The following is a 15533-nucleotide window of genomic DNA, read 5'->3' on the forward strand; positions in this document are numbered from 1 at the left end:
TGTGAATCGAGCATCATGGGTTTCCTTCATAGTTAGCATGATTGTGGAAGGGGATAGCATCTTTTGGACAATGAGCAGTGATTGGGAGATAAATTATACACTACCATTCATCCTGCATTTTGCTGGAGGGGGGGGGGGGGGCTCATGTTGCTTCAGTGGATAATAAGCCATTGATTAAATAGTTATGTCAAAGATGCCTGAGGCACTTCTGTGCTTTAGGCCAAGATGAACAACTTCCAAACTCTCTTCCTTATGTCGGGTACGGGCTCCTTTCCACCTGCTCCCCATTTACTCCAACTTTATAGAATTCAACATCATGCAGCACGGAAACAGACCCTTCAGCCCATCCCGACCATCAAGCAACCAGCGACAATAATCCTATCTTTCCTCCTCATCAATATTTTGCCCCCGATTCTCCCATCATCCACCTACATTAGGGGTGATTTACAACAGTCGATAAACACACCAACTGGTTGGGGAGATGGACAAGATAGGAAGGGGCAAATCCATGGGGAACAAGCAGGTGATTTTTATAAAAGATCAGTTTTAATATTCTCTAAGCCAATGTCACCCAGTTGCAGTGATTTGGATGATCTCAGGTCCAAAAAAGAGGTTGGTTGAATGATTTTGTACAATTACTTTTTGAAACATAGAATGGCTTACTACTTATCTTTTGAATCAGAGCCAATTCTATAAAGTATGACTTGAAACTCAGCATGCAATAGCTTTCAACTCCTCGGATAATAACAGAACATCTCATAACAAATTAAATATGTTCTGAAATTTAGAATCTAGATAGAATCTTAAATACAATAGGCTGGCACAGTGGTGTAGTTGGTAGAGTTGCTGCCATGCAGTGCCAGAGACCCAGGTTTGTTCCTGACCCCGGGTGCAGTCTGTGTGGAGTTTGCATTCTTTCTGTGATTGCTTGGGTTTCCTCCAGGTGTTCTGGTTTCCTCCCACATCCTAAAAATGTTCAGGTTTGTAGATTAAGTGGCCTTTGTAAATTGCCCCGAGTGTGTTTGAAGTGGATGAGACAGTGGGTTGACACAGAACTAGTGTGAAAGTGAGATAGATGGTTGGTGTCAATTCAGTGGGCCAAAGGGCCTGTTTCCATGTTGTATCTTTCAATCAATTCAACTGCAGAGATGAATGGCTTCCTCCTGCATTGTAATTTCTTTGATTTCATATGTAATGAATGGCAATGCTATATCACAATAATCACATTTAAAATAAATTTCCAAGAACATTCTTACTAATACAGTATTTATTTTGTCAATTGCAAACTGTAGCAAAACATGATCTCCTTTATTAGGCAGAGGTACAGTTCCCTACATGCTCAGATTATAAATAAGAGAATTTTCCTCGGAGAAAGAAAATCCACTATATTTTAAGTCACCAAATTGATAAAACTTCTGGTTTAGTTCAAAACCAGAACTTAAAAGGCAAAGGTACACAAAATTGCTGGGGAAACTCAGCGGGTGCAGCAGCATCTATGGAGCGAAGGAAATAGGCGACGTTTCGGGCCGAAACCCTTCTTCAGACTGATGGGGGGTGGGGGGGGGAAAGAAAGAAGGAAAAGGGGAGGAGGAGACGGAGCCCGAGGGCGGGCGGATGGGAGGGTGGGAGGAGACAGCTAGAGGGTTAAGGAAGGGGAGGAGACAGCAAGGGCTAGCCAAATTGGGAGAATTCAATGTTAATGCCATAAGGACGCAAGGTCCCCAGACGGAATATGAGGTGCTGTTCCTCCAATTTCCGCTGTTGCTCACTCTGGCAATGGAGGAGACCCAGGACAGAGAGGTCGGATTGGGAATGGGAGGGGGAGTTGAAGTGCTGAGCCACCGGGAGGTCAGGTAGGTTATTGCGGACTGAGCGGAGGTGTTCGGCGAAACGATCGCCCAACCTACGCTTGGTCTCACCGATGTAAATCAGCTGACATCTAGAGCAGCGGATGCAGTAGATGAGGTTGGAGGAGATACAGGTGAACCTTTGTCGCACCTGGAACGACTGCTTGGGACCTTGAATGGAGTCGAGGGGGGAGGTGAAGGGACAGGTGTTGCATTTCTTGCGGTTGCAACGGAAAGTGCCCGGGGAGGGGGTGGTGCGGGAGGGAAGGGAAGAATTGACGAGGGAGTTGCGGAGGGAGTGGTCTTTGCGGAAGGCAGACATGGGGGGAGATGGGAAGATGTGGCGAGTGGTGGGGTCACGTTGGAGGTGGCGGAAATGGCGGAGGATTATGTGTTGTATTTGCCGGCTGGTGGGGTGAAAGGTGAGGACCAGAGGGACTCTGCCCTTGTTGCGTGTGCGGGGATGGGGAGAGAGAGCAGTGTTACGGGGTATGGATGAGACCCTGGTGTGAGCCTCATCTATGGTGGCGGAGGGGAATCCCCGTTCCCTGAAGAACGAGGACATTTCCGATGCCCTGGTATGAAATGTCTCATCCTGGGAACAGATGCGGCGTAGGCGGAGGAATTGGGAGTAGGGGATGGAGTCTTTACAGGGGGCAGGGTGGGAAGACGTGTAGTCCAGATAGCCATGTGAGTCAGTGGGTTTGTAATGTAACACTTAATGTAACACTTAAAAGGCAAATGTTGTTGCAGCAATTTCAACCTTGTAGATTCAGCAATCTCACAATCCCTTTTGTTCAGTAACATTTCACATTCAACGTGTGTGTTAAATTACAAATACCAATGTGCACAAATAGCTACATTTCCAAGAAAAATATGTACAGTACTGCACAGCAATGAAAGGTAGGATTTGCAATAACTTAACATCAGCCCATTTCAATATACATGATATGGCTACATCTTGAACCTTCTTGCCAAGTAACAGTTAAATTAAGGACATGAGGGGGAGTCCTTTTTCTGCATATATTATCCTATTTATACAAAATACAAGCTTCAGAGACTCCCGTGTTTAAAGCTAAGATCAGTGAGCAACAAAACTGTGCAAGAGGTCTGGAGACGTCACCCACCGACACCGCACTCCTGACGGCAACCACTTGGGCTATAAGAATGGGTTGGTTGAGGAGTTTCCTGTTGGAAACTGACCCATTGGAGCTCCAGCCTACAGGGAGGGGGAAGAGAAAGAAAGGAACAGTGATAATTGCATATAAAAATGAACTGCAAGATTCAGAATTCAATACACCTTTTCCAAAGCTATACTAACTAGGCTAAAATTGGCCCTTTGTCTTCCAAGGACATCCATATATGACTTGATCCATTGTCCAATACATCACCATCTTTCTGCCTCAAAGCTGCAAGGGTCTTCTGCAAAACAGCCTTTTCTGCTACCTCAGTTATTATCATTAAAAAATATATTCACATTATGCTGCACAATTTTACTGTATAATTCTTATCATAAAGTGTTCAGCTTTTCCACGTGTTCTCTCTGTTACCACACACATTGCACAGGTCATACTGCTTTCTGCAAAAACACGTCATAGGTTAAAGTAGATTTAGCATGTTTATTTAATATCTTCTGACTAAAATCAGTCAGAGCCTTTTTTTCCCCCCAAGGGGGAAATGACAAAGACTAGAGGGCTTAGGTTTAAAGTAAGAGAAGCAAAGTTTAAAGATTTGCAGTCTATTCTTTTTCTTTTACACAGAGAAAGGTGGGAACTTTTAGATAGACATGGATATCCAGGGAATAGATGGATATGAATTATGAGCAGGCAGAGATGGTTGATTTATTTTGGCATCATGTTGAGCACAGGCATGGTGGGCCGAAGGGCCTGTTCCTATGTACTGGATAACTGCCTGACTCAAGATCCTTCAAAGACTTTGTAAAACTATTGAAATTCACACTTTCGGACCAGACTAAGGTGACATTTAGCTCTTCACTTTAGAGGACATTTAACTTATTGTGGACACATTTAGTGTTGGGTGGGGTTTAAAAGGGAACAGGGAAATTCATATCCAGAAAAACAAATATGAAAACATTTTTGAATATTACCAGAAATGGATTAGTAGACACTCCCATTTGTTGACTATATGGCATCAGCATTGGCTTTGGTTGCCCAAATGAACTAAATCCTCCACCTAAACGGGGGGGAAAAAGGCAAGAGGTTTTAGTGCAAATGGAGCTTCCAAGAGGGGAAATTATGAGAATGCAGATCACTGAGAGGCTGGGTCCATATTACCAGTGGGATGTGGTGGAAAGGCTGAATGTTGAGAAAAGGCCCCTGGAGCAGATAACACAGGCTGCTGAAACCCACCACTGAAACTGGTGGGGAGACTGTATCCGGCTCGGGTGGCAAACAGTGTAGGCATGCTCATCGATGCTGTTCCAAAACTTACTATTAAACAGAAAAAGAGAAAATGTAAAACACTCATTTTAAAGGACACACGATCTTCATAGCAAACCCTTTTGACTTAGACACAGAAGGATTGTGATCACACTACTGTGGGCAAGCACGGATAACATTAACATCAATTACATTTCACAGCAAGTACTCAACACAACTGGGTAGAACTTGTACAGAAGGGGCAGCAGTGTGGTTCAGCAGTTAGAGCTGCTGCTTCACAGCGGGTTTCATCCTGACCTCAGGTGCTATCTGTGTGAAGTTTGCATGTTCTCACTGTGTACCGTGCGGGCTTCTTCCAGGAGCTCCAGTTTCCTCCTACATGCCAAAGACGTGCAGATTTGTAGGTTAATGGGCCTCTGTAAATTGCCTCCAATGTGTAGAGAGCGGACGCAATTGGATAACATAGAACGGGGGATCGATGGTCGATGTCGACTCGGTGGGCCGAAGGGCCTGTTTCCAAATTGTATCTCTAAACTAAATCAAATCCCAGACACCCAGTACTCAACTGTTGGCAAATACCCCAAGTTTCATCAGGTTTGGGATTCCAGCACTTGTTCCACTCTAGGGTTTTCCCATTCGAGGTGGCATGGTGGCGCTGCGCTAGAGTTACAGCACCAGAGACCCGGGTTTCAATCCTGACATGGGTGCTTGCCTACGGATGACTACGAATGCTGTCTGTACGGAGTTTGCACGTTCTCCCTGTGACCGCTTCGGTTTTCTCCGGGTGTTCCAGTTTCCTCACACACGCCAAAGACATACAGGTTTGTAGGTTAATTAGCTTTGGTAAAAATCGTAAATTGTCCCTAGTGTGTAGGGTGGTGCCAGTGTATGGGGATCGTTTGTTAGGGCGGACTCAATGGGCCGAAGGGCCTGTTTCTGCACTGTAACTCTACACAAAAAAAAATTGATGCTGGGATTCTCTTGGGAAACCACAGGTGGAAAGCAAACCTACTGCAATTCGCCACTACCTGTCACGAGAACTAGCCGGATTAAGCTGTGTCAGGTCAGATGTGCAGCAACATGGAGCATATGAGGTTTAAATTGAGTTTATTATTTTTATTTAGTGCTTGTTTCGTAAATTTCTCACTTAAAAAATAGTAACTAAGATTTAAATTGATGCTTTAACATTTTTGCAAATGGTTCAGAATGTCTGGGCAAGTTTGTCAGCAGGCAGAGGGCTTGAGCCCATGGTTTAACTGGCTGTCAAAGTTTGTTCAGCTGTTTTGCTGGTGGGTTTCCACGTGATGGCACTATATTGCACAAGGCACTGACAAGGTAGAGGTCAGAGGGTGGTGAATCAGTGTAATTCATTGCGCACAGACGGCTGTGGAGGCCAAGTCAATGGATATTTTTAAGGCGGAGATTGACAAATTCTTGATTAGTACGGGAGTCAGGGGTTATGGGGCAAAGGCAGAAGAATGAGCTTGAGAGGGAAAGATAGATCAGCCTGATTGAATGTCAGAGTAGACTTGATGGGCCGAATGCCCTAATTCTGCTCCTAGAACTTATGAACTGATAAACAACAGGTGGCTCATTACTGGCAGCAAACTCTGGCCCTACCCGAAGAGATACCACATTGACCAAAATGGACGAAGCATATACATGGATATTAAAGTGAAATTATTTAAAATATTCAGCATGAACACTCAAACCAAAGTTATGGTTCAAAACTAGATGAGCAGGTGGAAATGCTCAAAGCAACAAGTTCAGAGACTTGTCGGTTGGTTGATTGATCGATGGATACAGCATAGAAACAGGCCCTTCGGCCCCATATAGTTCATACCAATCACCGATCACCCATTCACACTATGTGTAGGAAAGAACTGCAGATGCTGGTTTAATTCGAAGGTAGACACAAAATGCTGGAGTAACTCAGCGGGACAGGCAGCATCTCTGGAGAGAAGGAATGGGTGACGTTTCAAGTAGAGACCCTTAGATCAGTCTGAAGAAGGGTCTCGACCCGAAACGTCAGCCATTCCTTCTTAGATTAGATTAGATTAGATTAGACTTTATTAATCCCCTTATTCAGGGGCAATTCAGATGTCCTTGCAGTACACTAATAAAAATACAACATAGTATTCATGAAGAAATTCCACACCAAAACATAAAAACATCCCCCCACAGTGATTCCCACTGTGGGGGAAGGCACAAAGTCCAGTCCCCATCCTCTTGTCCACCCAAAGTCGGGCCTATTGAGGCCTCCACAGTCGCCGCCACGGCGCCCGATGTTCTCGCCGGGTGATGGTACTCCGGCGTCGGGAGAACCCCCAGCGGCTTGGGGTGCCAGGAACGGCCACCTTCCCACCGGAGCCCACGGCTTCCAAGCCAACAGACCACGCCAGACGGAGCTCCGCATACTGGCGATCTCAGTGAGAGATCCCAGGCTCCGGGATGTAAAGTTCAACGTCGCAGCTGGCCGCTCCGCAGAACCGCGGCTCCACGATATTTTCATCGGCGGTCCCAGCATACTGGAGTCCCAGCGCGGCGACCCAGGAAAGGCATCGCCCGCTCCACGACAGCGCTCCAGCGCTGCGCCGCCGCCAAAGCCGATGTTCTGCGCCGCCGCCAAAGCCGATGTTCTGCGCCGCCGCCAAAGCCGATGTTCTGGCCAGGTCCCCTCAGGGAAACGTCGCTCCAGGACCCGCTGGTAGGCCGCGAGGACAGGTCGAAGACGCCGCTCGGAGGAAGGCAACCCCTCCGACCAGGTAGGGACTTGGAAAAGCAGTTTCCCCCTTCCCCCCCACCACCCCCCACACATAAAAAGATTTAGACCCCCTGACTGTACACTTAACGAACTAAAAATAATAAAAAAGGGAAAAAAACGGACAGCTGCAGGACAGGCAGCCGTTCAGGACAGCGCCTTCTCTCCAGAGATGCTGCCTGTCCCATTGAGTTCCAGCATTTTGTGTCTGCACCCATTCACACTTGTTCTATATTATCCCACTTTTGCATCTATTCCCTGTAAAGAGGACAATTAACCTGCAGAGCTTAATGTCTTTGCAGTGTGGCAAGAAACTGAAGCACCCAGAGGAAACCCATACAGTCACAGGGAGAACATGCAACCTCCACACAGACAGCACCAGAGGTCAGGATTGAACCCAGGTCTCTTGTGCTGTGAGGCAGCAACTCTAACAGCAGCGCCACGGTGTCACCAATAGTTAGTAAGAAGCGGGTTAAACAACTGAACAGCTTCAGGAACCAGAAGGTTCACACTTCCTAAACAAGCATATGTGATGCTGGGCATTTCTCATTGATTTATAACAAACTGCGATGATCAGAGACAACAAAGGCAATTTAATCAAAACAAAGTATCTTAGGCTCCTTAGATAATGAAGCATTGACGAACTGCAATTTAAATAATTTTTTTGATCTTGCAGATGTTCTTCATGTACAAAAGATTTAAGGGATTAAAAAGCAGTGGCAAGCATAATGTTGTGACGAGATACAGCAAAGTCACATGCAATAATTCTTCTGCGGCAGTGCATGAGAATTAAACATTTGATTGCGGAGAGTCTTGAAGTGACCTTGAATCAATTGTTATTGCAAGCTTTCAATCTTTTTTTTCGTAACAAGTAAGGTGGAAATGCTAGCATATTAGAGCCATTCAAAGTCCCTGTCTTGATTAACTGTCCAAGATCTAATTTGGTTGTACCCTCCACAGTGGCTGGTCTGGACCAGAGAAGCAAAAATCCAGCCAAAGTTACCATTGCTCATCAACACCCAAAGTATCTGACTGGAAATGTGTACAAATCTTTAAGATCACTTAAAAAAAAGTGATACAGCACGGAAACAAGCCCTTTTGGCTCATCGAGTCCACGCCGACCATCAATCACCCTTTTACGCTAATCCTACATTAATCTAATCCAACTTTATTCTCTTCATATTGTTATAATTTCCACCCAGATTCTATCACTCACCTGCACACTAGGGGCAACATGCAGCTGTCAATTAATCTTTAGAATGCAGTGGAAGAGGCGGGAGGAAGTGGTCAACTGGTGAACTCGGATAAAGCCCTGTGGCCACAAGGAAAACATGCAAACTCCATATGGATAGTATATAAGGTCAGGATACATTCTTAGATGCTCTGGCTGAATGACTTAAGTACTGGAATACTGAAATTCTGTATTAGTGAAAAATACAACCTATCTGGCCATCCCAATAAGCTAACAATAGTTGTCCAGCCCTCTAATATCTGTTCAATTCTTAATTACCACAATGTTTAGCATATTGCAAATCTCTACAATATGTCTTGCCTATGCGGATTTGAATCCATCTCCTTTGCCAACATCTGGAAATTTATCACTCAGTTTATATCTTCGCTTTTTAATATTACCAGAACCAGCTTCACAACCTTTGAGAAGAGCAGACACTTGGGAACATCACCTCCTGTAGGTTCATCTTCAAACACCAGTATCACACGCATATATATACTGACTTGGTAGCAATTCACCATTTTTTCATCGTCATTGAATCTAAACCCTGTTGCACCCAACAGCTGCCTTAATAAAAGCGATGGACAAGCTCAACAAAGTTAGGCAGCAAAAAAGTTACACTTTCAGCTTTCCCATACCCACATACTGCTCACAAAGCTCAGAAAACAAAACAAACAAAAATAATCAAAGAAACAATGTTCACAGAGACCACCAGGTATGTTGCTTGTGGAAAACAATTTCCAATTGCTCCTCCCAATCCAATTCTCTTTCTTTCCCGCCTAAATTATCTGTCTGCATTCTTATCCTGGGACCTCCATACATTTATCCGATAATTAATCTAAATACCACTGCACCTTGTGTTCTAAATTTGGGCTCCAGATTTTGTAACTTGGGATAACTTCAAACAAATTACAAGGAATCTTTTTCTGTCCAGTGCTTGCAGATCACTTTCACTAGCTTCAGTTGAAAACACATTTCAACTTCCAAAAAATAAGGTCAAGGCCGTTCATGAAATACAGTAAAAATAAGATTCATTCACAGGATCTATTGCCTCATAACACTCTGTAGTAGTACAGGTTGCTGGTTCTGAGACAGAAATATTGCTTGCGCCATGAGTGATACCCCTGTAGTTACAAATAAGACTGTTGCTGATGTTTGTTGCAACTCAGATTTCAAGACTATTAAGTCCACTTATGAAATGATGAAACAGTGGGACCTTTACCTAGACCTATTTGAACTAAATTATTTGTCCAGTTCAAAGTAGTGCAAAGACTTCAGTTTACACATGTTCACATCACACCATGGACACTAATGGTTTCTGTCGTCTTCACAAAGGCTCATTATTCATACCTGCAGTTCTCCCATTGGTCTGGAACGGGTTTGTGGCAGCAGGTGGTGGCAAAACAGGAGCAATTACAAAAGGATTGGTTGCTGCTGAAAAAGCGCAAGGTGGAAAGGCTCAATTAAGTTTAGAAACAAATGAATTATTTGAAATGTCGGATCACAAATAGCATCAAGGACAAATGCTCATTTTGCCATGAATCAAGAGCACTTTCTATTTAGCCAGTGACATCATGCAACTGCGCTGCTCCATCTACTTGAAATCGCATATCACTAAAAAATCATATAAAGTAATAAAACCCAAGTGTGTGGATGTTATCTAGTGGGCACAATACAATTCTGTTTACCTAAACTATTGGGTGTAATCTGTAAAAATCTAAAAGCCTGCGGCTCTACAATTTTCTCAAACACAGTCATTTTGAATAGATCTTGCCACCAAATTGTACATATACTATTTCCATAAAGAAGCATGTTGGGGTAGTGTACGGCTTTATAACATGAAATGACTGCATTTCAAGGTCAGCCCAGATCACCTGATGAAATCCTGGAGTGATTGTGGTTAACATTATTATAAAGCACCATTTAAAAAAATTGGATGTTTGATAATAAATTACAACAAAATCATTTGCATCTGAATGATGCATCTGAACATGTTATAATTTATTATCAGGCACCACTTTTTTCTCAATTATGCAGTGAATGGTATCCACGTTAGTAGAACAATGTTTATCCGTGCAATAGTGATGCGTATGCAAACTTGAAAAACAGTTTTATTCCATATAAAATCTGAAAATCTAGAATTCATGGATAGGCACAAAGTGCTGGAGTAACTCAGCGGGTCTGGCAGCATCTCTAGAAAACATGGATAGGTGATGTTTTGGCTCAGGACCGTTCTTCAGACCTGAAGAAGAGTCCTGATCTAAAACATCAGTTATCACTTTCTCCAGAGATGCTGCCTGACCTACTGAGTTACTCCAGCACTTTGTGTCCATCTTTGGTATGAATCTGCATCTGCAGTTCCTTTTTATTACAGAATTCTTGGAGTGTTTTCAGGATAGTTTTTATTGCAGAATGGTATGTTCTGATGCCAACCACAGGGCAGATGACTATGGTCCTGGCATTGTCCAATCAGATATAAAAATAGTTATAGTGATTATAACATGATTGAATTTTATATTGTTTAAGGGGGAGAAGAATGGGCCCAAGACAAGTATTTTAGGCTTAAACTAACGGTAGATACGAGGGCATGGCAACGGAGTGAACCAACAAATTAGGTTAAGAATTGACCTTTAAGTGAATCTTTCAAATATACTAAATGCATTCCAAAGAGAAAGGCCTAATATCTGGCTGACGAAAATGTTAGATAATATTATAAATTAACGAAAGGGCATACAATTACACAAGATGAAATGTCAGAAGGCTTGATTGAATATTACAACCTAACGAATGAATTAGAAAACAAAAAAACTAGAAAAACAGCAAGAATTTCTATAGATATTTTAATCAGAAAGAAATTAAAGAGTAAGGAATTAACAATGGAACATGGAAAAATGGCAACAAGTATTTTGCATTGCTCTTCACTATAGAGCATACAACTGGAAGGGAAGGAAGAATTCAGGGAAGTTACAATCATGAGGGAAGTGTTAATGAGCAAACTGTTAGAGCTGGAAGCTGAGAAAATCTCTGGCTTCAGATGAAAGTGGTTGGCGAGAGAGTGTTGATTTTCATTTACAAGAATCTCTGAGATTCAGTGAAGGTTCCAGAAGATTGGAGAATGTCAAATGTAATTCCTTTATTCAGGAAGGAAGAAATGCAGAATTCAGGAAACTACAGGCCGGGAGTAGGTAAAATTCTAGAAGTTAATATATACATTATTGAATGGGACTTTCAAATATTGCAATGCCAAAGTAGTTTAATGAAAGGAAAATTCAAGTTTGAGCAATTTACTGGAGCTCTGAGAATGGGCTTTGGATAAAGAGGAGCTAATGCATGTACAAGTGTTTACAGAAAGTACTTTATAAGATATGGCATCAAATGCTACAGCAAAAAAAAGTTCACAGTGAAGGAAATAACTTATCAGCATAGACAGAAGATTAGCTCACTAACAAGAAACAAACAGCAGGCATAAATGGATCTTTACTCGTTGGCGAGATGCATGCAGTAGTGTGCAACTGGGACCAGTACTGTGACCTTGACTTCTGACAATTTATGCAAATGACTTAAACAAAGGCACTAAATTTGCTGATAACACAGTTATTCTGGCAAGTGCATTGTGAAGAAGATACAAGGAGGCTACAGGGTTATGGAAAGTTTAAGTGAGTCACAAAATATTAGAGCTCAAGTACAATTAGGAAAGCTAATAAAATGTTAACAATTGTTACAAGGACCACTGAATACAAAACTTTTGAGAAAGTGGATCAATTATATGGGGCAATGGTGCAACCATATTTGGAGAACTATGTACTATATTGGTCTCCTTATTTATTTAAGGATTCATATAACAACATATAAAAGGCATTTGGACATGTACATTGATACGAAAGGTTTAGAGGGACATGGGCCAAACACAGGCTGGTGGCACTAGTGTCGATTCAGCATCTTGGTTGACAGGACCAAGTTGGGCAGAAGGGCCCGTTTCCATGCAGTACGACTGTGAATCATACTGGAAGCAGTTCAAAGAATGTTTGTTAGATTAACACCTGGGTATGAGCAAAAGTTGTATAGAATAGGCTTGCATTAGCTGGAGTTTAGAAGGGCAAGAGATGACTAGAACAAAATACAAAATCCTGAAGGGAATTGACAGTGTGGATGTGGAGAGGATGATTCCTCTTGAAGAAATCTGAAAGCAGGTGGGGGTCACAGTTTAAAAATAAGGGTTCACCCTTTTAAGATGGAAATATGAACACTTTTATCTCACATGGTGAAGAAATATGCGGTGCTCAAAAGGCAGTGGATGCAGAGTGTGAATATTATTTTAAAGCAGGGGTGGATAAATTATTGATAAGGAGGATGAGAAATGTTTCTGGAGCTGGCAGGAATGCGCATTTGAAGCTGCAATCAGTTCAGCCATGATCGTAATGTATGGAGCAGCAGGTTCGAGGGGCCAAGTGGGCTGCTCCTGTGCCTACTTCATGCCTTTATACAATCATAAGCAGCAATGAAGTGAAAAATAGTTTACTGTCAGAATGGAAATTCAATATGCTGAGGCAATCATCTTTGATTTGAATGGCCCCAGTTTAGGTTGTATTATAACACAAAAACCATCAGGGTGAAAGTAAAGGTTATACTGGAAAGAGCACAATATTTTGGTTTCATTTGGTGACATAATGTGGTATAAAACCACTCACTGATCACTAAAAGTTATGGTGAGATATGACAAAAAGGAGGGAAGAATGAGGCAAAATCCACAGTGGCTTCTTCGCTCAAAGTAAGCTTTCAAAATCATTAGTCTCAGCACTATCATTAAACTCAACTCAATCATTAGTCTCAACTTAGAATGATCTTGTGCTTAACAGCAAAAAAAGCATATTTCCATTCCACCCCCCCCCCCAAGAAGGTTGGTCAACCCATTGAATCAAAGCCAATTCAGAATAACCCGAGGGGGAACTTGGCATGGATGAGTTGGGCTGAAGGGCCTATTTCTGCATTGTACAACCTTATGACCCTAATCCCACTCCCTAATAATTTTCCTTACAACCAGTTTTCACCCAAATCTCATCAATTTTATCAACTACCGACACAATGGCCAATTGATTGACCAATCTGCAAGTCTGTGAGATGCAAGAAGAAAGCAGAGCACCTGGAGGAAACTCATGTTGTCACAGGAAGAATGTGTAAACTCCTCACAGACATCACCTGTAGGTTAGGGTTGAACCTGGGTCACTGGAGTGTGAGATTACAGCACTATCACCTGCAATATTGTGCTGGTTCTTATTCTAAAGTTTGTCAAATTAAAATATTGTCCAAGCGAAATAAATTCTGTACCTCCAAAAGCTGCCGGTGTGGTGTTGACTCCTTGGTGACCCTGCGTTGTTGTAACACTTTGAACTGTCCCAAACACACTGCAGGAGAGAACGATCTTTACAACAGTCTCCAAACATAATACAGAAGAGTAAGGCATTAGAATCAACATTACTCAAATCAAGACCACTATTTTCCACATACCTCTGATAACTTCTTTATTAATAAATTACCAGAATTAACAACACCTAGAGCTAACATCATTTGACTGGGCATTCGGGAGGCAGGAGGTCAGAAACAATTTAATGCAATGTCTTGGCTGGACATTCGGAGCTGATCATATTCAGCATTTCATCACTATGCAAGGTTGTAATCAACTTCCATGTTGAAGGTGGATTACTCGCCTTTCAGTGCAATAACAATTTTCTGAAAGTTTAGACTCCATCTACCATAGGTGAAGTGAGATACGTAACTGGGAAAAGTCAGATATACCTGTTCCTTTAAGAGGTTTCAGGTCAGATCTGTGTGATCTTCACTTACTGTATCTATAAAGATTGCCCCATTGCTGCGTCATCTCCAGTTCTTTTCAACCAGAGGCGGTATATTCGGGTTTGTGAAGAGATGCGTAGATTCACTGTCTTATGATCTTTAGGAGAGAAAACCCTTGCCTGTAACACTAGAATAGATAGAACTATTAAACATAAGATAATTTTAGGGTGCTCCATAGACAGTAAAAGGAAATGGTTTAAGTAACTGAAAATATTAACATAGCAGAGTGTTGACGCACTCTGTTAATATGATTGGAATATTTGAAAACTAGGGATATTTTTTTGAAAAAATACACAATGGAATTTAAGTAAATCACAAGATTCATCCAAAATAGAGGACAAATCCTAATCTGCATTCAAACAATTGTCAGTGTTGAGTAAGGTATTCTGTGTCATTAAGACAACACTGATACATTCAAGCAAGGACAGATGAGAGGGTATATGAGAAGGCTTACAGGAAGCATAAATGTAGCACACGCAACCCATAAGAACCATCTGCTTTAGACTAAAAGGACATGCTAAGCACAGATCTACCAGGCAGCAGGAATTTCCTAGCAGCTGAGAAAAGGTATGTTGGATTAATGAGATGCTGAAAAAACACACCAAGAAATGAATTACAATAAGCTGATATTTAAAGAATGGTGTTTCTTGGTGGTGGAATAAAATGGTTTTGATGCGTACTAAATGGGGAATAACACAAGCAATTAGGATTTTGTCCTTCTTGGTGATGTGAAAACAGATACATTTTTTCTATCTTAAAATCAATCTAAACAGATAATGAAAGCCTGCTATTATCTGCCAATATCCAGGCAAGGACACCATTGATATTTGGCAGTTACCAATAGAAGCTTTGCAGATTTTAAGGATTTGCTTAACGCCCACATTGGAGCAGAACTCAAGTACACAAAATGTCAAAATAACCACCTAATTACTTGGTCACTGTACATTTACATTTTTTCACCTTTACTGCTACTTTCCAATTCAGGGTGTTTCTTATCTTCAGTAACACATTTTTTCTTGAAGGAAGAGTTTCATTCCTTGATTCAGTATATTTGACAGATCACTCACTATTCAGGATGAATTTTCATCAAATTCTTGACTAGATTGGATAATTACCCTCCCCGGCGGCTAGAGTCAAAACACACGCACACAGATTCTAAAAAATTGGTCCCAGCATTCATGTCGTGTGCTCAGTCCCAATGTATCGTCAGCTTCCAGGCAGCACATCAGAAAATCAGATGGACATGGAAGCTGGCACTCTCCCAGTTCACTCTTTAAGATCATATTTAAATTGATGAAGTTTAGAATTACAATTAACAATGCTTTAGTTTGTAGAGCACAAGGAATTACAGCTGATGGAACCTGACATAGGTGCTGAAGTAGGTCAGGCAGCATCTCTGGAGGGAATGGGTAGGCGTCATTTCATATTGGGACCTCCCCTTCAGC

General features: G+C 42.1%; 1 protein-coding gene across 7 annotated transcripts in view; it reads right to left on the reverse strand.

The window, feature by feature from the left end:
• Positions 1-2581: 2581 nt before the first annotated feature.
• agfg1 (ArfGAP with FG repeats 1) overlaps positions 2582-15533 on the reverse strand; it is a 55208-nt gene continuing 42256 nt past the window's right edge. For 3 of the 7 annotated variants that reach the window (XM_033031969.1, XM_033031973.1, XM_033031970.1), the window contains 5 exons: positions 13564-13640; positions 9589-9672; positions 4142-4297; positions 3955-4040; positions 2582-3066 (listed from right to left, as the gene is read on the reverse strand). In XM_033031969.1, the coding sequence (XP_032887860.1) occupies positions 3007-3066; positions 3955-4040; positions 4142-4297; positions 9589-9672; positions 13564-13640 (463 nt within the window). In that variant the 3' untranslated portion in view covers positions 2582-3006. The remainder of the gene's footprint in view (positions 3067-3954; positions 4041-4141; positions 4298-9588; positions 9673-13563; positions 13641-15533) is intronic. The other 4 variants (XR_004413817.1, XM_033031974.1, XM_033031971.1 and 1 more) reach the window with 3 other exon arrangements.

The sequence above is a fragment of the Amblyraja radiata genome, chromosome 13 (assembly GCF_010909765.2).
Source record: "Amblyraja radiata isolate CabotCenter1 chromosome 13, sAmbRad1.1.pri, whole genome shotgun sequence".
Lineage (NCBI taxonomy): Eukaryota > Metazoa > Chordata > Chondrichthyes > Rajiformes > Rajidae > Amblyraja > Amblyraja radiata.